Source organism: Carlito syrichta, unplaced genomic scaffold (assembly GCF_000164805.1).
Source record: "Carlito syrichta isolate Samal-C Ts95f unplaced genomic scaffold, Tarsius_syrichta-2.0.1 Scaffold302126, whole genome shotgun sequence".
NCBI lineage: Eukaryota > Metazoa > Chordata > Mammalia > Primates > Tarsiidae > Carlito > Carlito syrichta.
Genome location: NW_007246222.1, coordinates 1,042,280 through 1,070,025, shown reverse-complemented (window position 1 = coordinate 1,070,025; position 27,746 = coordinate 1,042,280). Strand labels below are relative to the sequence as shown.

The 27,746-nt window shown below is 40.2% G+C and overlaps 1 protein-coding gene across 3 annotated transcripts in view; it reads right to left on the bottom strand.

Moving 5' to 3' along the window:
- Positions 1–27,746, bottom strand: part of CTNND2 (catenin delta 2) — a 981,613-nt gene that overhangs the window by 104,845 nt on the left and 849,022 nt on the right. For 2 of the 3 annotated variants that reach the window (XM_021711381.1, XM_021711380.1), the window contains 2 exons: positions 24,922–25,095; positions 6,787–6,937 (listed from right to left, as the gene is read on the bottom strand). In XM_021711381.1, the coding sequence (XP_021567056.1) occupies positions 6,787–6,937; positions 24,922–25,095 (325 nt within the window). Of the gene's footprint in view, positions 1–6,786; positions 6,938–7,951; positions 8,027–24,921; positions 25,096–27,746 lie in introns of all 3 variants that reach the window. The other variant, XM_021711379.1, reaches the window with a different exon arrangement.

Here is a 27,746-nt window from a genome sequence, read left to right as displayed (position 1 = left end):
AGGTGGAAGGATCGCCGGAGCCCAGCATGTCGAGGCTGTGGTGGCCGGGAGCGGCCACTGCACTCCAGTCTGGGTGACAGAGTGAGACTCCAACTCAAAAAAAAAAAAAAAAAAAAAGGAAAAGGATTGGCAGCAGCGGGAAACTGCCGGGAGAGGGGCAGGGAAGCAGGACTGGCAGTAGTGGGAAACTTTCACGGGAGGGGGGCACATCTCATCAACTAGGTTACCTACAAAATCTAACGCTGCATTATACCCCACATCTTCAAAATAAAAAAAAAATGAAAAGCTTAAAAAAATTACACAATGGAAGAAAGGACACCGTGCACTGGGCTCTGAATGGTGGTGGCAGGTGGTAAGTTCAAGTTCACATGTGCTTTGTTTAGTTTTGTTGGGTTGGTTTATTTGCTTGTTGGCAGAGAGGGTGGGGATTTCCCTAAAATAAATGCGGGCTGGCTTCATGAGGAACTGTCCATGTGCTGAAATGGGTGGTGTTTTGCAAATCTGTTGAAGCGATACAGTGTTGTTTGTTCTGAATCACCGAAGTTAATTATGACCATCCCTTAAAAAACAAACAAAAAAACTTTCCCTACTTAGAAGGCTGATTCACCTTTTTTTTTTGAAGGTTGCAAATAAATCTATGGATATGTGCTAATCTCAGTGACTCCTCCATGTCATTACAAAAAACACAGAGCATCTATCTGTAGCATGCTTATCACTGGAGCCCAGAGATGTGCACATAACCATGGGAACAGTCCAAACGGGAAGACAAGGGAGAAGCCGAGTATGTTACATTCTGCTAGTGCTGCTCTGTGATTCTTATTAGATCTAATGGGCGGGATGATTATTGTTCAATAGCGTCTTTGGGGTTTTCCTGATAATAGAGTGTAAGGAAGATGAACCATTCTTTAACTGCAATTGTGGTAGCCTACCCACTCTCTCCCCTGACTAAAAGAATGATCTTAGGAGAATTGTAATCTTTTTTTTTTGAGTTGGAGTCTCACTCCGTTGCCCAGGCTGGAGTGCAGTGGCAAGCTCACGGCCACCACAGCCTCAACCTGCTGGGCTCAGGTCATCATCCTTCTGACTCAGCCTTCCAAGTAACCAGAACTAGAGACACGTACTACCATGCCCAGCTAATTTTCTTATATATCGTAGAGATAAGGTCTCGCCATGTTGCCGAGGCTGGTCTCGAACCCCTGGACTCAGGCAATCCTCTTGCCCCCACCTCCCAAAGTGATGGGATTACAGGCATGAGCCACCATGCCAGGCGAGAATTGTAATCTTAACTGAAGCCTCAGAAACGATGATGAAAAGGACTGGATTCCTTCTAAAAGTCTGTGTGTCTGCGTGCATCTTGTACATTGGAGGGAGAAAACAAAAGGGCTTTTTGATGACTTTCTTATTAGAAAATCCTTTTCCTTCTTCAAAGTTTTATTTAACTTGCTTCCTTAATGCTTTGCTGACTTCGAGTTTATTTTGAGGTGATGATCAGACAGGAGAAATGTAGTTCAGCAAATATTTATGAAGTCCCTACTCTGGATCAGGCATTGTCCTAGTTACACGAGCCACGGCAACAAACAAGACAGGACTCCCTGCTCATAACAGGCTTACGGTCCAGAGGGGAGACAAACAAGAAACAAGATCAATGAGCACATGCTGTGGAGAAAATTAAGCAGGGAAAAGAGTTGAAGGTCAAAATATAAATGTGGTGGCCAGAGAAGCTTCCCTTGGGAAAGTAACATTTGGGCAAAGACGTGAGTGAGATGAAGACTGAGCCGTGTGGACACGTGGAGGAATGAGGGGATTCAGGCAGCAGGTGCGGTAAACGCAAAGGCCCCAAAGCAAGATCGCGGCTTGTGTATACGAGATAAAGGAAACACGTGAACCAGTGGCCACAGCAAATGTCTTGATGCTGAGAGGAGTCGGTGAGATTGGAAAGATAACAGGGATCTGGACCCAATGAAGCCATATCTACCTTCATTTTACGCTTGAGATGAGGAAGCTTTTGGATAGAGAAATGACACACTCGACTAAGGTTTTCACGGGACCCTTCTGCTGCTGCTGGGCCAGCAGGTCATGCGGGTGAAAGCGGCAGCAGGGAGACAAGGTAGGGAGTCTTGGGAATAAGCCAGGGGGAGATGATGGGAGATCTGGACCAGGGAGAGAGCAATGAAGATGACGAGATGGGTCATATTCTCGGAAAATTCAGAAGGAAGACCAGATGAATTGAGAGACTGGACATAAGATGGATTGGCTAGGAGTCAAAAAAGTTACCAAAGTGTCTGTCCTACAGGGGTAAATGGACATTTGTTACTGGGGCAGTGGGAAGACTGCGAAGGAATCAAGTCTGGGGAGGACCTCAGTTCTGGACACTCTGTATTTGAGGTGCTTATTAGACACTCAGCGGAGAGAATGGGCAGACAGCTAGACAGGGGATGTGGGTTTCATGCTGGAGATATGCACTTGAGAGTCAACAGAATGTAGATGATGTTTAAAGCCTACAATATGATGCCATTAAAGCTTTCAGTGAGAGGCAATGGAAAGGAGAAGACGGCCAAGATTAATTTAGTGTTCTTGTTCTTGGTTCCAAGTCACTGCAGCTTTCATTTCAATGTACAAAGTTCTATATAGCGTTTTCCTAGAAAAACCACTACTCTGATACATTTAAAGTAAAGGAGTGAGCCAACGTCACACTTCCTTTCTCCTAAACGGAATCTAATGTTGCTTTTGTTAAATTCTGCTCCTCTTAGTCAAGAAAAAAGTATTGATTTCATAAAGCCTGGGACTTGGATATCATCATTTCTACTTTTCAGTGATAGGCTCCATTTCCTGTCTGGTGACATTTGATAGTAAAGGCTTAACTTAACATGGGCAATATGGAAGTGCAAATGTTCCTGTCTCAGGAAGAGACTAGATAACTGGCTTTTGAGAAAGAAGAGATGCCTAGGAGCTAGAAAACCAATCAATAATTCACTATTTTGTTATATTTTAATCCACCAAAAGAAATAAAACACACAATACCTGGTAGTTAGTACCCAGGCAGTAGACTGATTAGCTATTGATTTTTCCTCCAACTTGTAGAGGAGAAATAGGATTTTATTGGAAGTCCTAGTGCTATCCTGTCTGAAATGACTGTGCAAGGAAAAAAAAGAGCATATGGAAAGGGGACCTTGATCTTTTAAGCCAACAACATAGTTTAAATGTACAAATTTACAAGCAACATTTAAATTAAACTCAAACTAAGTATAAATGGCAAATTGCAAGTTTAATTCCTGCCTTCTAATGTATTGCAAGTATGGCAAACAATTGCATTTATTAGACACAGTTTTATTAGATACAGATTCATGGTTTTGCTATGAATAAATAAATGCAAATATGTAATTTTTTTGCTGTGAAGAAATAAGTAAAAATATTTTGTTTTTTTTGTTGGAGGCTATGATGGTTTTTGTAAAAAAAGGGCTACTTCCCAGATCACGAAGATCATAGTGTATCATGTTCAGGAATTTGGGTAGAGTAAGTAGACCCACATATCTATGAAAAATTTGCATTTGAAATTTGGACCCATGCCTAGCTTTCCAACTGCCTCAAGAATGGAGTCCTGGCCCTTTGTCTATTGTTACCTGATTTCTCCCAGTTCCCCAGATAACCTGCACCTTTGCCATGGCAGCTGGTCCAGCTCCCTGCAGCTCGGCCTCAAGATGCTGCCCACTGACACCTGTTACCTGCAGTCAAGTTGCCAGAGTTCATGCTGTAACCGGATTAGGGATCCTACAGAAATCATCTCAGTACCAGATGCCTACTGGTCAGGACAGTGGCCTGTGGAGACTTATGCCATCCCCTGGGAGGTTCTGTAGGCTCAGCATTCTCCAGGATACCAATCAGTTTTGTCCTGGACACCTTTCCTACTACAGAGGGAGGTACCAGAAGGCCCTTCCAACAGGGGCTCCCACCATTTGCACTGCCAGGCACATGAGGCTACCTGAAGGAGCCCCCTGGAGCCCCCTGGCCTGCTCCCAGCTCTCAGATCTCTCTCCAGGGGCCACCTGCAAAGGTATCTCCATCAACCTGCATTCTTTTCCTCTCAGATATCTGCATGACCCTCTCTCTCATCTCCTTTAAGACTCAAGTGCTATTTCCCAACTACTCCTATCTTGACCTTCCATTTAAAATTGTAACCCTAAACTGAATATTCACATACAGAAGAATGAAACCGGACCCTTATCTTCTGCTGTATAAAAAAATAAACTCAAAGTGGATTAAAGATTCAAAATAAGACCGGAAACTGTAAAACTACTAGAAGAAAACCTAGGAAAAAAGCTATACAACGTTGGTTTGGGTAATTATTCTTTGGATCTGACTTCAAAAGTTCAGGCAATAAAAGAAAAAGTAAACAAATGAGATTTAATGAAACTAAAAAGTTTCTGCACAGCGAGGGAAGCAGTGAACAGAGTGGAGAGACAATCTACAGATTGGGAGAAAATATTTGCAAGTCATAAATCTGAGAAGGAGTTTATATCCAAAATATATAAGGAATTAAAACAAATCAACAGCAAGAAAACAAATAACCTAATTTAAAAATAGATAAAATATATGACTAGCCGTTTCTCTCAAAAAAAGACATAAAAATGATCAATAGATACATGAAAAAATGCTAAACGTTACTAATCTTTAAGAAAATGCAAATTAAAACCACAATGCAACACTACCTCATACCTCTCAGAATGACTAATATCAAAAAGACAAATGATAACAAGTGTTGTTGAGGATGCGGAGAAAAAGGAACCCCTGTACACTGTTGGCGGGAATGTAAATTAGTACTTCCAATACTCTACATATTAGACAAACTGTATAAAATTTCCAGGAAAAAAACCCTAAAAATAGAATTACCACACAATCTATCAATCCTACTTCTGGGTATATACCCAAAGGAACCAAAATCAATATGTCAAAGTGGTATCTGCACATCCATGTTCATAATACCATTATTCACAGTAGTCAAGGTATGGAAGCAAACTGAATGTCCAAAAATGGATAAATGGATAAAGAAAATGTGGTATATATAAACAATGAAATGCTAGTAAGACTTAAAAGAGAAGGAAGTTCTATCATTTGTAACAACATGGATGAGCCTGGAAGACGTCATGGTAAGTGAAGTAAGACAGGAACAGAATGACAAATACTAAATGGTCTCACTTATAAGTGGAATAAAACAAATGAGCTCATAGAAGCAGAGAGCAGCATATTGGTTACCCAAGACTGGGGGTGGGAGGAATAAGAAATGTTGGTAAAAGGTACAAAGTTTCAGTTAGACAGGAGAAATACATTTTTTGAGATTTATTGCATAGCACGGTGACTATAGCTAATAATAATGTCTTTTATATGCCAAAATTACTTAAAAATAAATTTTCAAATGTTTTCACCACAAAAAAATGCTTAAGTATTTGAAGGGATGGATGTGTGAATTAGCTTGATTTAAGCATTCCACATTGTATACATAGAGGTTGAGTATCCCTTATTCAAAACTCTTGGGACCACAAGTTTTTTGGATTTGGGATTTTTGGGGACTTTGGAATATTTGCAGAATACATATGGGTTGAGCATCCCTACTCTGAAAATTCGAAATTGGAAAAGCTCACTGGAGCGTCATATTGGAGCATTTGGGACTTCAAATTTCACCCTGTGTAGCTTAACTTCACTTTGTGTCCTATAAAAAAATACATAAAACTTAAACTTAGCAGTTTACAATACAAAATAATAAAATAAAATTGCACCCTTATGCTCAGTGATAAACATCAGACAAAAGGTCATATATGATATGATTCTATTTATTTGGAATGTTTAGAATGGGGAATTCTGCAGACAGACAGCAGACTAGTGGCTGCCAGGGCCTGGGGGAAGGGGATGGAAAGTGACTGTTATGGGTGGAGGGTTTGCTTTTGGGGTGATAAAAATGTTTTGGAACTTGATATAGCTGTTCAACATGGTGAATATACTAAAATGGAAGACTAAGATGGTCAATCTCACGTTATGTGAATTTCACCTCAACCGCAAGATAATTGCAGCCTCACTAATTATGGGTCCCTTTCCCTGGCTGCATTTTTGCCCCCATAAAACTTTGTAGCAAACCATGTGATTCGTTGGTTTATTTTGCTTATTGTATGTCTCCCCTTTCTTGAATATAAATCCCACAGGGGTGGAGTTTCGTCTATTTTGCTCATGATATAATCTCTGGGTTTAGGACACACCTGGAACAAAATAAGGCATAAATAAATGTTTGTTGACTAGATAGGTGAATGTATTATCCCTTTAATGGTTCGTTAATAAAAGAGCCTCTGCATTTCTTGAACACCAAATTAAAGAGAGATGATGTATTTTAAAAATAGGTTTAAAGACCCAATATGGTCTCATCCCAAATAAATTCAAAGTAAAGAGAAGAAACGCAATGTGTCTCCTATCAGAATTCCTCAGTTTACCCACATGAGAAGCAAACAACCAACCAGACAGAGATTCAGAGGACTAGAGCGGCGGTATCAGTGCTGAGCATTGGGGTCTTTTTTAATTTTCAAGGATTCAAAATGTCAGCAAACATTGCATTTTCCTCTAAATTCTCTAAGAGACATCAGTGCATTGGATTTCAACTAGAAGGAGAGCGGGAATAAACAAGATCTCTAATAAATGCAGTATTTCTGCATAAGCATAGGCCGTGCACATGGATTCAACCACATGAACCCGAGAGAAGATATTTTCATTCAACACCTGAGATGCTGTGACTCGGGGAGAACGTACCGATGAGTTCCTTATTTCTGACGTCCAAGGCCATGTTCCGCAGTGCTGTGGCCACCGCGCACACCACGCGGTCATTGTCTATTCGGAGCAGCTCCACGAGGATGGGCAGGCCTTTCTCTTTTCGGACAGCAGCTCGGATATACACTGACCACTGCAGAAAGAGGGAAGGGAAAGGCATTAGAAACAAAGAGGAAAAACACTATACACAAATAGTATGCTTGCATTTTCAGATAGCTGTTTACAGGAGTCAAAAAGGTTGCATTATCAAGACCTAGTTGCAGAATAGGTTGAATGTGTTAGACATAACTTTATTTTTTTGCCTTCCACATCTGATAAAGGTTTTAGGGTTAATCACCGAACCACACTTGGTTTCTCTTGTGATGGTGTTTTTTTGACACTTGAGTCTGAAAACCATCTGGGTGATGGGTATACTTGATGCATTCAGGTATGGAGATTTGGGGCAGGTAGAGCTGGCCATTGACATGAAAAGAAAATTTAAAAAGAATCCTGGAAAGGTAGAAAATGAGAATGGGTTGCCTGTGGGTGGTTTTTTGAGAACGCTTAGAATTTGGAGATGGGGCTTCCAGGTAAGTTACTGAGCATGCTGTCAATGAGTCGTTTGCTGGACAGCAAAGACTAAGTGAGTCAGGAAAAAACAGGTGAGGAGATGTAAGTATGGCATTGAGCATCAAGAGTGCAAATTGCAAAATTAAAAAAAAAACATTAAGATCAAAATGTATTATGTCCAGCACCATAATTCAATGTCTTATTTATAAAGACATGCAATTTGCTTTTGGTTGGTGGTTGTCAGCCTTAGTGGAACACAGCTGATGCTTCATATGAAAATGCACTTGCAATATCAGGGTGATAAAGCATTCTGATTCATCTAACCAAATATAGGCCACGATTTTCAGACATTATATATATACTTTATGCTTTTCTATAGTGTCCCAGGGAAGAGACTGAACTATAAAAATCCACAAATATAAGGGTGTAACCTGTTGCAATTTTATTTACAATCCAAGAAAATTACATTTACAAAATGAGGTTGTGGATTCTGTGGCAGGGTCCTCCTGGGGACAAATCCTTCCCCACCCCGCCCCCACAGGGCCCTCTCCAGCCCCCCTTTCCCCGTTGGGGCAGGCACCCCAGAGCTGGCTCTCACCTGTGGCAGGCAGGGAGCCCCCTCTGGCAGTGAACGTAGGGCATACGCCATGCCTGCCACATCCTCAGCCCAGCCCTGCATGAAATATGAGATTAAAAAAACAAACAACTTCATCCCATCCTACGTTAGAAGTCACATTCACATAGCTTCTTATGACCATCAACCCACACTATATGCTTTTCTCTTGTCCCCACTCTGCCTTGAGCTCTGGGAAGCCTGAGGGGATGGGGAGGCAGATAAAACTCACTAAAGCATCTCTTGGCTGCGGTGAACTGACAGCCTCACTCTCCGGGAATCTTAATCATGGGAAAACATTAGAGTTTGGAAACTGCGTTTTGGGGTTTGGGTGCCTGAAATTGACATCTCTTCCCAGGAAGGAAGCTCCTTCTCCTAGTACCAAATGCCCACCTCCATCAATACATTCGACCCACACGCTGAAACATGATTTCCTCTGAACACATCTGCCTCCCCAACTCCTTGTGCCCTGCTGAGTTAGTCTCCAGACCTCAGCTTGGAAAAGACTGGGAACTTGAGCTTATGCAGCTCACTCTTTCTTGAGCTCTTCCCGAAAACTAAGGAGACAAGCTAGAAAAGGGAAGAGAATGGAAATCAGAGAGTGGAGTCAACACTGACATGTTGCAAGGTGAACATCAACAATCAATTGTAACCCTGGGGAGATATTCTGAACTTTCTGGGAGATGGCAGGAGATATTCCTGGCGACAAAGGCAGGCTGAAGCATGAGCCCTAAAGACGACCTCTTTCCCAATACCACTTCAAGCCAGGCTTCACATGAATGGTAGGTACATTTGAGACCTTTTTCGATTCTCCAGTCCCCAGGGAGGTCAGCATTTTTATTTTACAGATGAGGAAATTCAGACACAAAGATGTTAAGCAACCTGTCCACAGGAGTCACTGTGTTCTTGAACCCCTTTATGCTACTGTCCCCTTCCCCCCACCCACTATCACTGCATTCCCTCTCCCCTAATCCTCTGTGCTCTCCCAGACACAGCCTAGCCATCCCCTCCATCCTTCCAAACACAGGCAGAGGAGAACCTGGTCATATCTGAAATGAGCCAGGAACAAATGGATATACCTTTGTTTGTCTTTCTTGGAAGTATGTCTTTCTTTTCTCCATGTTGGATGGAAAGATGATTTGGTGTTTGGAGAAGAATGACAGTCTCTCGGCTTTTCTGGGAACTGATTTGAGGGTAACAAAAAATGGCAACGTAGGGCCAAAAATGTGTATGATGTGTACAGATACACATTTTTGATATGAGAAAATTAACAGTGATATGTTCTCCCTAAGAGAACAGGGACAACCAGACAACAGATTTGATGTTTATATTATTGACGCACAGAAAATAATGTTTACTTTGAAACATTTAGTAGTGTGTCTGGTTGTGTGTGTATGGAGAACTTCCAAAATTAACCACAGTAGATGATAACTCAGAAGAAATTATTTACATTTCATTCAGAAGATGTTGCAAGCTTTCACAAGTTTTCTTCATATTCAAAGGTATGTGCTTGTGATGTGTTTTAAGGCAGCAGCTACCAGTCCTGGAGTGCCACAGCCCGTGTGACTGGCTTGGGGGTCCCGAGAGAGCAGCGAGAGATTAAAAAAGACACAGACACAAAGACGTAAGGAAAAGCTGGGGCCAGGTGGGACACTTTCCTCTGATGGAGGAAAAGTGGTCCTGAACTAGCTCAGCATGTTTATTTTATAATCAAGCACAAAGAAATTTGGAAGGGATTTAAGGTCTGTGAGGGAGCTATAACGGGATTTTGTTGCTACCTAAACGCGAGCTTTCTCTGCGGTTATCTTGTTGTGGCTAAGGCTTTATTTATACTATGTGCAGCTGGATGTGTGGGCATCTGAGATGCTGTTCTGTGTAGCAGGCTGCATCCCTTGCCTTTGGTTAGGGTGCAGAGTTACCAAGTGAGACCTTGCCTTTGCTTGGGGTCTTTAAGCGAGATCTTGCCTTCCCTTAGGGCCTTTACTCAAGGCCTGCTAACAGTGACAGCGCTTGTCCGTTCCCCATATCACATCTGCTCCCGACACTGGAGCAGGTCAAGTGTAACTCATGTGTATCATCAGCTGGGAAGGAGTTAGAAGACAGCATCCAGGTTGAAAGAGAGAAAGGTATCATCTAGGCATGGGCTATTTCAGAAATGGAGAATGTTTCACAGGTGCACTTAGCATAGAAACGCAAGGTTTACATAGAGTTCCTCCAAAAGCGGGGTGAACTGCCTTGGGGAGTACAGCTGGCCACATGGTGGTGAGAAAAGTGTATGGGTTAGGCCGGGCTCTGTGGCTCAGCCTGTAATCCTGCGCCTTGGGAGGTTGAGGTGAGTGAATTGCCTGAGCCTGCGGGTTCGAGACTTGCCTAATCAAAAATTAGCCGAGTGTGGTAGTGCGCGCCTATAGTTCCAGCTACTTGGAAGGCTGAGGCAGAAGGCTAGCCAGAGCCCAGCAGGTTGAGGCTGCGGTGGCCGGGAGTGGCCACTGCACTCCAGTCTGGGTGACAGAGTGAGACTCCAACTCAAAAAAAAAACAAAAAAAACAAGAGTTCTCTGCCAAGGCTGAGGTGGAAGGATTGCCAGAGCCCAGCAGGTCGAGGCTGCGGTGGCCGGGAGCGGCCACTGCACTCCAGTATGGGCGACGGAGTGAGACTCCAACTCAAAAAAAAAAAAAAAGAAAAGTGTATGGGTGGCCAAGAGTTTTAATAGAAACTAAAGTAGTTGTATCACCGGCATAAAAAAAGACCAGAAATCAAGAAAAATGCTCCATATCCTGTAGTGGTTGAAATGGAGATGTTTGGACTGAACCTTAACTGTTGGTAAACAGAAATGAGAGCACTGCGTATTGAACATGCCAGAGCAGCGGGAAAGGACAAATCAGCATAAACCAGGATGTCCTAGAGATGACTGACCTATGAGCTCAAGATAAGACGCTTAATGATTTCAAAGAAGGAGATGAAGAGAAGGAAGAGAAGGAAGGAGGGAGAAAAGAGCAGGAGGAAGAAGAGGAGAGGGAGGAGGAAAAGGAAAACAAGACAGAGGGGGAGAAGGAGGAGGAACAGGAGAAAAAGGAGAAGGAAGAGAAAGAGAAGAGAGGAAGATCTGGCTCAGGAGAACAGTATAGAAATATGACTTAAATTATTCTGGCAAGGTGCTTTTCCAATGAGGCCCTCAGGAGCATGATGAACCCTCAAAATAATCCCAGATAACACTTCCTAACACTTACAGTCACCGTTTATTCTTGGTTTTCATTTTATTATTTTAGGTTTCAAATAGCCCATTTGACACTTCTCTATATTTAGTTAAATACCCTCCGAGTTCTGCGAACGGAGCTACTGGACATTTCACTCTAGAGTCTTTTTTTTTTTTTTGAGTTGGAGTCTCACTCTGTCACTCAGACTTGCGTGCAGTGGCACGCTCCCGACCACCACAGCCTTAACCTGCTGGGTTCCAGCGATCCTTCCGCCTCAGCCTTCCAAGTAGCTAGAACTATAGGCACGCACTACCACGCCCGGCTAATTTTTGATTTATTGTAGAGACGAGGTCTCGCCAAGTTGCCCGAAAGGGTCTTGAACCCGAGGGCTCAGGCTCCCTGAGCCTCAGCCTCCCAAAGTGCTGGGATTACAGGCTGAGCCACCGAGCCCGGCCTCAATCTGAAGTCTTTAAAACAACTTATCCAGATTTAGTAGGTCTGATATAAAAAGTCATGAATAATTGGAATTCCTCACTTGTGTCAGGAAAGGTTTTCTTCTATTTGCATGGGACAGGTCAATGTTTTGAGATAGTCAATGCTGTATTATTCCTCCTTCTCCTTGCTCTGGCTTCTTCCTGGGGAGAAGCTCAGGCTATTATTTAGCCCAAGAAGGTGTTGTCAGGATGGGACAGAGAAGCAGCAGCAAACCTTTAGTGTTTAGGGCTGGAGGGCACAGATCCGGGTAAAAGACAGTATACATTTGAAAGGGGATTGGAATACGCAGAAAACAGTTTGCCCTCTCCTGCGTCAACACAAATTCTCCACCCTTGGAAGACAAAGGATGTGGTTTGGAGAGGAAGCAAGAGATGGAAGAGCATCATGGGAGTCTGCCACCTGGTCCCTGGAATTCCCCTGGACAAGTCCCCTTTTATGGTGGATGGGGTGGTAGGTGATGAAATCACGTTTGAAGATGGGAAAGTGGAGCCTTGACAGAGCTCTGCTGCCCTTCGTGGGCTACAGCAGTGGCTGAGCAAGACTCAGCAAAGTCTCCTGTAGCATCCCGCAGTGGGGACCACAGCTGCTGGGCTAGAGAGGGGCAGAAAGGGTTCCAGCAGCCCCATGTAGGAAGAGGAAGTACCTGGGGGTCTCTGTGGTCTTAAATGGATGGAGTGTGTACATTAGCTGAGGAGGAGAAGCTAAGGAAGTACCTAAGGTTGCAGAGGGGTTACCCGGCCAGGATGGCGGGGTTACATCAGAATGGTGGGGGTGACCAGGGCCTCTCTGGGTTAAGGAGAGGATGAGGCTGCATCTCTGAGGAGCTCAATAAGGAAGGACACAGGTGTGGGCCTCTAGAGAACATCTTTGAGTGGAGATGGTCTAACCACCAACCATCACATCCATGCACATCCTAGAAGAGAGGCAGCCCAGAATAGAGATTATTTCAGACTGAGAAATGGACACCCTACCCCCTCCCCTCCCATGGATATGCCTGTAAGACCCTTAAGTTTAGCATCAACTGCAGAGGAAGGAGAGAGTGAAGGCTGTCAAACACAATGTGCCATGCTTTGAACCTGGAGGAACAGGGAAATGGCTGAGTTTGATTGGGTTTACTGAGAAATGTCTAGATTAAGTGCATGCTTTTTTTTTTCTTTGCATCAGGCAAAATGAGGGCTCAGAGATTAACCTAAAGTGAATTAATAAAGTTAGTTGCATATGAGTTTGTGTCCAACAAAGTTTATAATTGTATATATTGAGGGTTTGGAGACAAAGTGAGGTCAATAACTTTTAATTCTTTAAACCCAGGCTGCCTCATTCTAATGTAGATTTCCAGGGGCTTGACTTTTAAAAATCCCAGCCTAGCTATAAACACAATTGATGGTTATAATTTTTCCAAAAATGTCTCCCCTGCTGAAGCTGAGGTGATTTTGTTGAGGTTGATTTATGTTCCTAAAAGGAGATTAATATTGCAATTTAACTAGCTTTTCCCTCTTGAAATCCTAATAATTTGCTAAATTACTAAAGATAGTTTCTCCTTTAAAGTACTAGGTATTCTCTTTTTGAGAGGCTGAACTCATTATAGTGCTAAAATTCTGAATTTCTTGATTAATTCTCTATACTTTAAAAGTACTAGCTTAAGAAGTATAGTCTACAATTAAATGCTTTTCTGTTAAATGTAAATGGTCATTTCCCCATGACTTTCATTATCAAATTAGTCATTTCCTCACTTTTTCTTCTGATATAGTAAAGTCAAACTTAAATTCCAAACTCATCTAGTGAGAAATACAATGAATTTGGTACAGATTGCATGAGATCCTAAAATTTGCTTCAGAATTTATTTACACACCATATGATTTGCCATAGGATCTCATTCCTAACCCCCTCCCCAACCAAAAGCGTATTTAATCCATCTTGTTTCCCCAGCAATTTACTATAAAAAGAATGCTCAAAATATTCAGAAACCATGTGTCTTTTACTGTGTGCCTCCCACTATTCCCTCTAGAGTGGAATATTTGAATTACCAAGTTGTGCCAGTTGGAAAATAACGGTGGTTGGTGGCTGCAGTAGGATTTTGAAGCAACTGAGTGGTGTGGGCACAAGGTCCTTCAAATGATGGGGTTAGTCTTCAATGGACGTAGGAGTCAGATGTCAGCTCTTTCAATTCAAATGTTATGTTATAGAATTATATATTTTTGTTTACAAAATTTCTAAATCTATTTTGAAAATAGGTATCACTGGCCAGGATCAGTGGCTCAGCCTGTAATCCCAGCACTTTCGGAGGCCGAGGCGGGTGGATTGCCTGAGCCTGGGGGTGCAAGATCAGCCCAGGCAACTTGGTGAGACCTCGTTTCTACAATAAGTCAAAAATTAGCAGAGCATGGTAGCACATGCCTGTAGTTCTGGCTACTTGGAAGGTTGAGGTGGAAGGATCGCCAGAGCCCAGCAAGCCTACACTGAGGTTGCTGTGAGAGTGCTACTGCACTCCAAGCCTGGGCAGCGGAATGAAACTCCAACTCAAAAAAAAAAAAAAAGAAAGAAAAGAAAATAGGTATCGCGAATGAAGATGACTAGTGGGGAATTCTCTTATGTTAGTAAAACAAGAAGTCAATCTAATAAATATATTTTTGTTTGAGGTACTGGCATTTCTTGTATGTATATTGGTTTCTTTCCCCCTGTTTTTCTGCATTAAAAAAATGTAAGTCAGGTTAATTCAAAGACTGACTTTTATCATACTTGTGCATGCAATACTGAAAATATTAATGTCCAAGCAAGGGAAGTTCTTGGGGGAGAAAATATTCAGATGTGCTTTTTTGGTAAGAACAAAGAAGGTCAAGCTCAAGTAAAAGTGACCCAGAGGAAGGATTCACTTAAGAAACAATAACAAGTATACTTGTCCCCTCAATTCTCAAGCTATCTCAAGGAACAGTGGTTTTCTATTTTACAAAATCTCTTTAAATATGACCTTTCTCCGAAAGTTCCTTTTTTAAATTATGAATGTGATTCAACACTAGAGATACCATCACTGTGCACATCTGGCATTTAGAAATGACTTTTGAGGAACTAAATATGATGTAGATGATAGGCATTGCATGGTATGAGACTCAGGCTGCCCAGATCTTATTATGAGGCCTCTGTGTGTTTCTTGGTAACAGTGCCGTATGAACACATCACTGAGAAGGAGAAAATAACTACAATGGAGTTTTAAAATGACACTCCTAACTCTCTTGCCTTTTAAATGACAAGAACAGTGATTAAAAGGTGCAGGGTCTGAGCCATTACACTTGCAGACATAAAAGATTCAGTGATATGTTTTATCCAATGTAAGAAAAGAAAGTAATTCAGTTGATTATTGTTCTAAGTGACTAGACACCAAATCACAAAACTTTTCATTTGATATATTTCATTCTTTTAAAAAATAGTACCTTATAGGTTGGGGGGAGCACTGAATTTCATATTTTTCTTTTGGAGCTAGAAAACATGCCATTTTGGGGGGTTGATAAGCAATTTCTTTCTTTTGGTGATGGGATGGGGGAAATCTGAAGTTTTTCTTTGGGGCACAATCTAGAGAGACCATGCTGATAAGTCCTTTCAGTCTTATAAGTATAAAGCAGTTTTCATCGAAGTCATAGGCCGTAAGCTAATTCTGGTATAATTATATTTTTACTAAGATATCAATTGATTTATTTTGTGACACAAATTAAATATACTAGCAAATCTCTGTTCCATTGGAAGAGAGAATTTTCTTTTTCTTGTGTATGAATTTAGGTGATCTTATTGCAAATTATTGTTCATTATTGGTAGGGTATGAGTTTATGAAGACATTTGTCTACTGGGGGCTAGCAGCTGAGTCCACGTTATGAGAAGGAACATATAGGTGTGATTTTGACTTTTATAAGAGAACATTTCTTGTCATGGACTTGTAGGGCTTTTTGTTTGTTTGTTTCATTTTGCTCTTGTTTTAGCTACCTCCTGGTGAATGGTGATGACAAGAGTAGTTATAAAGCCACACGTAGAAGATGGCAGAACAGCTGTCAGCCTGGTTGAATCAATTCACGGAGGGGACCTTCTTTCTTTAAATATCGGCTCTTAATTTATTGCGACATCATGAGAAAATAACTTCTATCTTGTTTGAGTATTTGCATATTCAGGGGATCCCTTTTTATCGCAATTAGCATTCCCCTAAATAATAGTCCATGCGAGTGTATTAAAATGAACATCAACTCGCTGAATCCTAGCCCTATGGTTTTACCAATTGGTGTTGAAAATGTGCCTCCTCACCACTACATCACCCTTGTAAAGGTGACCTCATGGACAGGTACACACTCCTATATTTATCTGTAATCAGTTTTTAAAACTTTTTGTTCACATGTGCATTATATTGTAAGGGAAGAGACACCATCATATTAATCTTTTAATCTCACTTTTGTTCTAGTTTTTGGCCCACGGTTGGAGACTTTTTAAATGTTTGACAAAACCCCCCCCCCAAAAGATGTCAGACCTGATTTACAGCATCAAGTGCTTACAACAGCATTCTCCACTGAAAGGAATTAATTATGCAACAAGGATCAAAGCCATTGCAATCACTAACGGGGCTAGCAAGTTCTAACTACTTCCACAAAAGTAGTCTTAGGATTTGAAGTGCACCTTTGGGACTCTTCTCTAAAGTCAAACTAGTCCCTTCATTCTGTGGCCCCTGAATGTGGTGTTAGAACCTTTGACTTGGGTCTTATGAGTACTTGTTCATCTCTAGGTTTGGAAGAACAGAATACTGAGGTGGCATGCCCTAGGCGACCATAGCCCTGCTCATGCTGTGTCAATTCAACTAAGTTTTTTTTTGTTGTTGTTTGTTTTGTTTTGTTTTGAGTTGGAGTCTGACTCTGTCACCCAGACTGGAGTGCAGTGGCCGTTCCCAGCCACTGCAGCCTCGATCTGCTGGGCTCTGGCGATCCTTCCGCCTCAGTCTTCCAAGTAGCTGGAACTACAGGCACGTACTACCATACCCGGCTAATTTTTTTTGATTTATTGTAGAGATGAGGTCTCGCCAAGTTGCCCAGGGGGATCTCGAACCCGCAGGCTCAGGCAATCCACTCACCTCAGCCTCCCAAAGCATGGGATTACAGGCTGAGCCACCGAGCCTGGCTTCAACTAAGTTTTTATATTAGAATTCCTCTCTGGTGTGACTGCTCAGGTGATTGTCAGTTTCCAGATTAGCCCAAGTCTTCAACTGGGTTCAAAAGTTTTATTTACAGATAGTTTTACAACTGTCCCAAGTGTAATCGGTAGCTTAGAGGTTTTCTTTAAGGTCAGGCTTTGCCTGCTAAATATCAAACTAAAATAAATTTAATATATGATTGAGTCCAACAGGTCCAGCTGTTTCTCTAGTGCTTTAAAGATGTTTCCTTGTCTTCTCACTGACATTGCTGCTGATGAGAAATCTGCCATCTTCCTTATCTCGTATGGAACTTGTCTTTTTGTCCTCTGGTTGCTTTGAAGATTTTCTCTTTAATAATGACTTTAATTGGCCTGGCGTGGTGGTTCAAGCCTGTAATTCCAACACTTTGGGAGACAGAGGCAAGAGGATTGCTTGAGCTCAGGTTCGAGACCTGCCTGGGCAACTTGGTGAGACCTTATCTCTACAATAAATAAAAAAATAAGCTGGGCATGGTAGCTCGCACTGGTAGTTTCAGCTACTTGGAAGGCTGAGGTGGAAGGACCATCTGAGCCCAGCAGGTCGAGGCTGTAGTGGCTGTGAGATGTCACTGCACTCCAGCCCAGGTGACACTCCAACTCAAACAAACAAACAAATATTGACTTTAATTGACTTGATTATGATGCACTCAGTCTCTTCATATTTCTTGTGCTTGAGGTTAATTAAACTGCTTAGATCTGTGAGTTTATGGCTTTCATTAAGTTTGGAAAATGTTCAACTATTATTTCTTCAAATATATTTTTCTGTTCTCTTCCTTCTTTCTCTCTCGTCTCATTTGGGTACTCCAGTTATATGTATTATTGACAGTCTTGTTGACACCCACTGATAATCTGTATTGTTTAAATCATTTTTGTTTTTCCTTTCTGTATTTTATTTTAGATTGCTTCTATTGCTGTCTCCAAGTTCATTGATGTTTTTCTTCTGCAATGCCTAAGTGGCTGTTAATCACATCCCATGTAATTTTCATTTCAGATACTACATTTTCAACTATAGATGTTTTATTTGGATTTTTTAATATACTTTCCATTTATAACTTTTTAAACACATGGCATAGAGTTATAATAATTGCTTGCTTTCAATTTTAATATTTGTGTCAGAACTGAGTTAGTTTTGATTGTTGATCTTTCTCCTCATTATGGATTGCATCTTCCTATTTATTTGCAAGGTAATTTTCAGTTGTATACTACACATTCCTAATTTTAATTTGTTGGATACTGAATATTTTTGTATTCCTTTAGGTATTTTAAAGCTTTGCTCTAGGATGCAGTTAACTCAGTGGAAACATTTTATCCTTTGGGGTCTTACTTTTACAATTTGATAGAAAGAGCTAGAGCATGTTTAGTTCAGGGCTAACTATTCCTCAGGACTGAGGCAAGACCCTTCTGAGTATTCTACTCAATGACCCATGAATTATGGATTTTCCTGTCTGGCTTTTGGGAACATGTACTATATGCATTTTTGCATAAGTGTCAAATTTCATCCTCTAGAATAATTTCAGGTAGTTTTTTCCCCAGCCTTGGATATTTCCCTCAAATGTGTGTGCTGATACTTCTTTGCTGAATGTTCAAGGGGAATCCTCTGCATGTCTCCAGGGTTCTATGTGTGGCTCTCTCCTCTTTGGTACTCTGTCCTGTGCACTCTAGTCACTTTGATCCCCCCAGATTCCCAGCTCCATCTCCTCAACACAGCAAGTCTGCCAAGCCACCCTCGACTCTCAATCTTTGCATCATAGCTTGGAAATTCTCTCAAGACAGTGAGATGAGGTTACAGGGCTCACCCTCTTTGTTTCCTGTCTTTCAGAGATCACTGTCCTTCATTGACTAATGTTTAGTGTCTTACCAAAAACAAAACAAAACAAAAATACCTCTGTTTCATATATTTCTCTCTTTTGTTGTAGTTGTTTTTCCTTAAAAGAAGGTAAATTTGAACCTTGCCACTCCATCTTGGTGTTTTGCTGGAAGTGAAGTCCCTTCGGTTCTGCTGTTTCTTAAACTTTAGAACGGAGTTCTGTAACTTAGGATTTCAGAAACCAAATGATCCCATGCCAGTGATGAAACGAATGTCAAAGTATCAAAAAATGAGTTTACTCTACCTAGTTAGTTTGGGTGCATAAAGTATTTACAACACGGATGCAGTTTTTGACATCAGGTTTACTTTCTGGATCTTGCAGAAAAGAAATTGCCAAGTCCTGTGCGATTAGTGCCAATGACTTGGTTGTGGCCCTGTTCCTCCCATCTCCTGCTTCATAAGTTGGGTCTATTCTTGTCCTGCTTTAGACTGGTGATCATCTCTGTCTGAGTGTACTGTTTCTAGGAGACTCATGATGGGCAGAATCCTCAGATTACCTCTGTGCTTATTCTGGTACAGTTTCTAATTTGTGAGACATGATACCTCCTACACCATTTTCATCATAATCTTTCAAAACTTGGTTTCTTTACATTTAAACCTTAGGCTTTGCATTGCAACATTAATTAGAACAAAGGCAATTCACTTGGTCTTAGATGTCAGACATGATTCTTACTTGTATTTGTTCTACTCCACTAATCTGCCCTGGTTAACTTCTACAAGAAACACTAACTACTAAGACAAGCTAGATTCAGAGTCTGCTCAAGACTGATGCCCCTGTCTCTAAGCACAAGTCTCATATTTCCCAATTCTCTTACATTTTCTATTAATTTGGGACCCACGGTCTGAGATTCTATTTCTTTTTCAGTAGGTCTATGTAGCTATTATGTTAGCTCATTAAAGATTAATAGAGTAATATCTAAGTATTTCTTTATTCTATCCTATTTTTTAAATAAATGGAAAAATAATAAACACTTTGAGAATAGTCTCATTTTAAGGGGGAGACTGGCTGTACAAAGATATTTAAAATGTTTGGTTTCATAGCAAGGACAGATACATTTCTATAGTTCAAACTCTAGGTTTTCATAAAGCTCAAGTATAATAGAAATAATCCATAAGTGGGAGTTAAAAGAGCATTCATTCACATTTTGGAAATCTTCAAGCTACTAGATCCAGTTGTTTCAATGTTCTGCAACAAACAAAATCATTGTACTGTAAATGAGAAAAAGGTTACTTAAGTCCATGTTGGCTGTGAAAAGCATTTATCACTTTGCTTCTGCCATAATACCATTATGTTTTTCTGATGCTCATAAACCAAGGAATGAGTGCTTTAAACTTTAAAAAGTGTTTAAGGCCATTATGAAGATCTAGTTTGTTAGTCAATTTGCCACAGAAAAAGAGTGTGCATGATCTTCTCATAAAGAGAAGTTATTGTTTCAGATGATGAGGTCTATAAAAAGCTGTCTCCATGCAAAATTCTGCTGGTTTACCTCCACATTTCTGTTTTTGTTGGGTCATAAAAAGTTAAGAACACCAAAGAAATACCACTAAATTTCAAAAGTTGCTCTAAAAACACATTTTTAGCACTCTAGATTTCAGATGGTAGCACTGCATGAAACTTGATGCTGTTGTGTATCCTAATTCAGTTTTCAATTATTCAAGATTTTTTCTGCATTGTGTTTTTTTAAGTACGAATTTCTCTGCTTGGCTTCTGTACGAGTCATCTTCATCTTTTGGAAGTTTTAATTATTTATCGGTATTTGACTTAATTGTCATCTTCTCACATCTTCCCTAAGAGGTGTCTGCCCTTCCTTCCCATGTAATATGGTAAATTAATAAACCATACAATAGATGATGATAATGTGATTGACTCCTATACATGCTTGTATGTCTGTATTTTGATAAGAAAACTTTTACACATATATGTATATATTTTAACTACTCACAAATATTCTATAACAGTCCTGAGAATTACCCCACTTGCATAGAATTATTAGGGAAGCATGCTTCTTATGCTTCTTATAAGTAAGACCGATATCCAGAGGTCAAGATTCCACTTCACCCATTGGGATGGTAATCTTTCTCAAATGCTTTCTCTCTTCTCAAATTGCTAGTAATAATTTAACATTTTCGTGATGACAGAGGGTCAGCATTACTATGATTGGTTATTAGAATATACGCAACAGCCATGTCACTGACTGATCTCTGAAAGTTTTTCTTTCTTGCATTCTTATATTTACTTTCCCTAACTCTTCTATCTTTTTCTTTTTGCTGTCAGGGTATCTAGCCTCCCTTTTCATGGTGAATTTGTGTGTCTGCTTATAAGAGGTCTTCTTTGCATTTTCAAATTTATTGATTGAAGTCCAGTTCAAAGTGGAAAATCTGTGATCATGGTTGTTAAACTTTGTCTGAAACAGAGAACGGCTTTTGTAACATTGACTTTGGCTATTTAAGACCCTTCTACCCCCTTCTCAGTAGTCTCTATTCTCTTAGCAGTAGAAAAGTTTACAAATGACTCTGGGTATGTGGGGATAGATTTCACACTGGGATAACTATGCTCACCTAATGTACAGGTTTATGTGCTGAAAACAGACAGTGAGATGTTAATGCCAGAAAATATTGAGAATGATGATCATTCTTCTTCCATAATTTGCATTATATCATCATTATATCATCCAAAGAGAACTTTAAAAAAGTTTTAAAAGCAAAAACTTTTAAAACGCATCATTTTCTTACTTCAAACACTTAAAGACCCAGACATATCTCAGCAGGTCTCCCAGCTGGCCTGGTCGCCCCTGAGATACCAAGCCTGGTAACCTACCAAGAAAGTTCTGCAAGTAGGAAATGCTGAACTTGGCCTTGCTATTGAAATCTGCAGCCCGCGAAGCAGTGCTCAGTCTGGACATTGAAAAGAAAATGGTTCTCTCACAACTCTTTTCTATTGATTTTATAATGTATTGACAGTATATTGCCACCTGAATGAAATAATAAAGGAACATAAAATGTGACCATCCAAGGATACCTGGTACATAATATGTGCTACTAAATCCTCATTGACTGGTATGAATTTATGAATAGAAAAGATTGAGCCAAAAGACAGGTGTGAACTTAAATACCAGTTGTGTGACACACTCATATTTGAGCATTTTCACTCAGCCAAGTATAGGGCTGAGCAGTGGGGTTCAAAGAGATAAATGAGCTTGGCTTCTGTTCTTAAGAAGCTTACAGACCAGATCCTCTTCCAGTGGACTGTCTTAACTCAGAAAGATTCATTGTATGAATGAATGAATGATTAGTGACACCAATCCTTAAATCTCGTGCTTAGATGCAGTACAATTCTTTCAATATAAGCTGTTTTTTCTCTGGCTGCTTTTAAGATTTTTTTCCTTATGACTGACATTGACCAATTTGATTATAAGATACCTGGTATAATTTCTTCATGTTTCTTGTATTTTGAGTTCCTCTATGGTTTTCATTAAATTTGGAAATTTTTCAACCAGTAGTTCTTTAAATATAGATATTTTTCTCTTTTCTTCCTCCTTTCTTCTCTCTTCTCACTTGGGGACTCCATTTTCACATATATCTTGCCACCTGAAGCTCACCGAGGCACTGTACACTTTTTCTTTTTTCTTTGCGTTTCATTTTGGATCATCTCTATTGCTGTCTTCAAGTTCATTAATCTTTTCTTCTGTAATAGTTAATCTACTGTTAATCTCAATCCATGTAGTTTCTGTTTCAGAAACTGTATTTTTTAACTCTGGAAGCCTGATTTCAGTCTTTATGTAAATATTTTCCCCATTTTTACTTAACTTTTAGAATATATGAATACAAAGTTTAAAGGCTGAAGTCTTACACTCAAAATCTTTTTGGAGCCCAAAGACATTTCTCCTTTTTTTTGAGTTGGAGTCTCACTCTGTCGCCCAGGCTGGAGTGCAGTGGCACACTCACGGCCACCCCAGTGTTGACCTGCTGGGCTCTGGCAATCCTTCTGCCTCAGCCTTCCAAGTAGCTGGAACTACAGACACCTGCTACTACACCCGGCTGATTTTTGATTTATTGTAGAGACAAGGTCTTACAAAGTTGCCAGGGCTGGTCTCGAACCCGGGGTTCAGGCAGTCCACTCGCCTCGGCCTCCCAAAGTGCTGGGATTACAGGCTGAGCCACCGAGTCTGGCCATTTCTCCATTTTTATGTTGTTAGAATGACCTAAGTATTTCTCAAAGAAAAATGATAATTGACTTAAAAATAAAGTAAAAAAAATCATCTCTTAAGATGGCACACTTGATTTGCTACCATCCAGATCTTTGTGTGTTGGTCAGACTCATGCCTGGAGCCCAGAGCCCACATCCCCATGTCTGTTCAGTTCGTGCTGCCAAGCAGGGCATCATCTGGGTGGGGACATATGAATGCTCTTGGGTATATACAGTGACAACCCCTTGGCCCATGACATCTTGCTCTCATCTTTGGGGCTGTGATTGATCGGTACGATGCAGAGTGAGGCAACTCCAATCATCTCTGTTTAAAGATGACACCTCTGAGACACAACAAGGTGCTATAATTTGTCCAGGCTCACCAGGCTCAGACAACATAAAGCCTAGGTTTGCATTGTGATTTGAGTGGAAATTTCCTAGGCCATGCTCAGTTTTGACGGATATAAGCTTTAACCGTTAGTTCAAGGAAATAATTTCCATTAGTATCTCTCTTTCCTAGTCGTACAAAACTGTGCTCTGGACTGATGCCTGGTGCAACTCTGGTTTCGAAGCTTTTCTCTACCGATACTTGGTTGAAAGCAAGAGATGTGTCTTCACTTCAAGTCCAGCCCAATTTGATTTCTATGGTACAACATGAGGGATGTCTCATGGGCAGGAAGGAAAAAGGACAGCGTTGTGATTGATCTGCATGATGCAGGGTGGGGCAGTCCCAATCTTCTCCATGTAACAATGGCACATCAAAGGCCAAAGACATTTCTCCATTTTTAAATTAGCATTTTGAAAAGGACCTAAGTGTTTCTCAGGGAAATATGGTACTTGGTTTATAAAGAAAGAAACCACATCTTGGTGTGGCCCATTTTATTTGCCACCATTTCATTTCTAAAACTCTCCAGAGGAGAAGTTGGCCTGCCCATGCCTTGGCAGCCAGCTCTGTGGGAAGACTTGTCAGGCACTGGGCCCCAAGAGCTGAGATAACACACCCCAGAAAGAAGAACATGCTGCAGCTTGGATTGAAGTGATGGAAGTGAAGAATGATAGGGAAAGGTAGAAGTGACAAGAAGGCAGACATTGAAAGGTATAAGCAAAAGGGAGGGTGTAGCTAAATGACAACGCTGAGGTCTGTGTGTGACACTTGTGATGCTGAACCTCTGAAAACAATCTGTAGTCATGCGTCTACATTAACCTGGTTTTGTAGACAATAAACATCAAAGAAAAAAATTGACTGATGAATATCCCACATCCCAGGATTTGAAATGATATGAATGGAACACTGGTGACAGAAGCCCAAATTTTCTCTCTTTTTTTCTTTTTCTCCACCTACCCTCATTCTTTTAGGAGGTCACACGTGTAACTATCAGTGACCAAACTCAAGAATTCTCTGCTATGGTGAATCTCCTCCTACCCAAAATGAGGGCTATGAAACTAAATAAGGAACACAGTTTATAAAAACTCAGAAAAAGCACCCCCCAATCTTCTCTCCAATTATATATTTGTTTTACCATTTTTGCCAAAGACAACTGATAATACAATTCTTCTCTGTAAGACCATAATTTAAAAATGCCAAGCATTCTTTTCTTTGGGGACTGGGACCCACTACTACATTTTAAATGTTCACATGGGGTTGTATGCAAGGTGTTTGGGCATTCACTCCCTTAAGTCAATGATAGTGCTTTGAAAACTGTCAACATGTCACAGTCTCCCCAGAACACAAAGTAGCTCAGCTATATAAGTAGAATGGAAAGCATTTCACAGCATTTTCTACCACTATACTCACATCTATTCTCTCTGTTTGTCATGATCTTCAAGGACCCCTGAGAGCTCAAGAATTTTTAAAAGGAATACCTTTCTAAACCCAACAGTTCAATAGAATTTGTCTTTCTTTAATATCCTCAAAATATGCATTAGAATTGTATTTCTCAACACTGGACGTGTATTACTTCCTGAGGACTTGCTCATAATTCCAGATTTCTTTGTTATTGTAATGAACTGGCCATACCTTCCAGCTCCCTGCAGCCAAGTTCTGCAGGGCGCCTGCCGCCCCTTCCAACGTGTCTGGATTTGAGCACTCAGAGAGCAGTGTGAGGTAGGGTTTGACTATTGATGGGTGCCACAGCATCTGGATCCCTTTTGGTGGTTCAGCACAGTCTGGAAGAGGTCCTACTCCATCCCACTGGTGGAAGAAAAATGAGAGAGTAAACATCTTTATGCTTCTCAACATTGCCTTCTGCATACATTTCAGACAAAAACAAAAGCAGAGTGTGATCACATTTGGTGACCATCAATTGCATCAGCAGTCTAGGGAAACCAACAATAGGAGACATTCCCGCCCACCAAGAGCTTATGATCAAGAGTCAAGGGGGGTTGGAGCATGCAAATAGGGGAGGGGGTGGCCAACAAACTTGGAATTTATTTATTAAAAATTGTGTATTTTTTCTTACATATTTAAACTTCAGTCACCTTCAACCTTCTCAAAACTTCCAGATAAAAACTTTGGTTGGCCATTTGGATCATGATTTGCTGAAGAAATGTTCCAGGTTGTGGCAAACAGGTTATTCAATCAAGTCAACACATCTGCTCACAGCACACTGAGTGCTCAGTTTTTGACCAAAATGGCATGAACTCCATGTTCCCACCTCCCTATTCACCTGATCTCGCTCTGAGAGATTTTTTTTTCTTTTTTTTTGGTGTCCCTGGATGAAAAATGTTCTCAAAGGGAAATGTTCTGCCCATGTGAAAGAGGTGAAACAAAAAACAGCAGAAGCACTAAAAGGCATCAAAATTGAGAAGTTCAGAAACTGTTTGAGCAGTGGAAAAAGTGTCTTGATAGGTGTTTTGCATTAAACAGAGGGTACTTTAAAGATGACTGAAGTTTAAACATGTAAGAATAACCACACAATTTTTTAATAAATAAATTCTGGGTTATTTGGAGTCCCCTTCATACAATTGAAAGTAACTGGCAGAAGAAGATAAGCCCCTGAGAATTATTCTAACACATGGCTGTAGAAAGGAAGGGGGAGAATGGATTAATCTCCATTGGACAGGGTGGAAGAAAGCCAAAGTTCAAGGCAGCACATTATATAGTTAGCATTACTACAGCTGCTGTGTAGACGTCCCCAACAATCCAATGCCCTCACTTATTATGCCTAATTATTAACTGTGACAAATTCCTACATAATTTGCAAAACACATACAAATTGGGTACTATTGTTGCATCTAACAAATGACCGAATGGATGAAAGAGGGAAAATTGCAATGGTTTATTAGACACACTGACATGAGCTATAGGCCTAGCTACCTCTTACAGCAAGCCTGATGGTTAAATTTGCTTTGAATTGAATCTAATGAATAACAGGAGAATGTGTAATTACAAAATTAATTACACATAATTTAAAAATTATGGCTTATATGCACAAGGGAATACCAGTCAACCATTAAAAATGATACTTACGAAGACTATGTAGCAACTTGGACAAATGATAATGATAAAAGTTAAATGAACAAAACAGGAAGCAAAGTACTGTGGGGTTTGTGTTTTACCCAAATAATATGCATCATAAAACACCGGTGATGATCATAGAAATTATTAACAAAATGTCTTTCTTTTTTTCTACATTTCAAATGTTCTGTTCTATAATTCTTATAATTTAAAAAGTACTAAAGGTTAAAATAATGATTCTAATCTTTGATTACACAAAGCCATGCCTTTTGTGAAAAATAAAGGCAATAAGTATAATAAGGATAAAAATGAAATATACTACATGTTTAGAAAAAAAATTACCCATATTCATTTCTAAGAAAAATCACAGGAAAATATAACAATTTCTTTATAATCTTAGGGTAAGGATATTAAGTTAGTTAGCTTATTTGTATATTTTAATGTTACATACAAATAAACATAGTCTTAATGACATATACTAAACTTTCTTGCAGATATTTTTTATACATACATATGTGTGTACAAATATAAAAACAAGGCTATACTTCAGAATCGAAGTTTCTTAGTTCTGACATTTTGCTGGAAGAAAATATATGCTTACTTTGCATCCTTGCAACATAAAAATAGAAAAGTGGCTGGAGATATTGTAAAGTTAGTTAACTGTCATAAATAACTCCGAAAATTTCATTATTTATTTTCCAAGAGAAAAATTAAAAACTCATGCCTTCTTTTTCTCAGTAACAATACACCTGAGTACAAGTCAAGACTAAAGCACAGAGATGAAGGACATCTCATTAAAGGTCGTTTACAACGAGCATGCCACTCCATTTCCACTTTATAACAAGGACCCTCAGTGTGGGAACCAAAGCCAGTCAGTTCTCAACTATTCAAAGATGACTTTGCACTTGTGAACAGCCTATCAATAAAACCAGTACATCTCTTACATAAAAAATAAAAACAATGGAAGTGAACCAGCCCTTTCACATTGCTCCTACTTCATTATTTAAGCCTGACTCATTACATCGAAGAGAACGCTAGAATTAGCAGAGATAGTCATTTTGTAGGTTTGACAGTTTCGGTGAGATCGCAGTAGACACTGGCTTCTCAGAGGAAATCAGTTTGGGGTAGTGAATCTATCTGGTGGTGTAACAGGAAATGGAAGATTGTTTCATTTGTTTTGTTTGTTTATATTTTATCTCAAAAGTTGTATGTGATCATTTTACATACACATTTAACAATATTCAGAAAAATAAAAACGTGAAACTTCCAGGTCATCATGGATGAGATTTGTCCCTCAGTAAGTGCTAAGCTACCAGCGGGAGGTAAGCAGAGGTAGAATTTGCCTGCTCAAGACAAAATGTCACAGCTAAAGTTGAAAAAGAGGG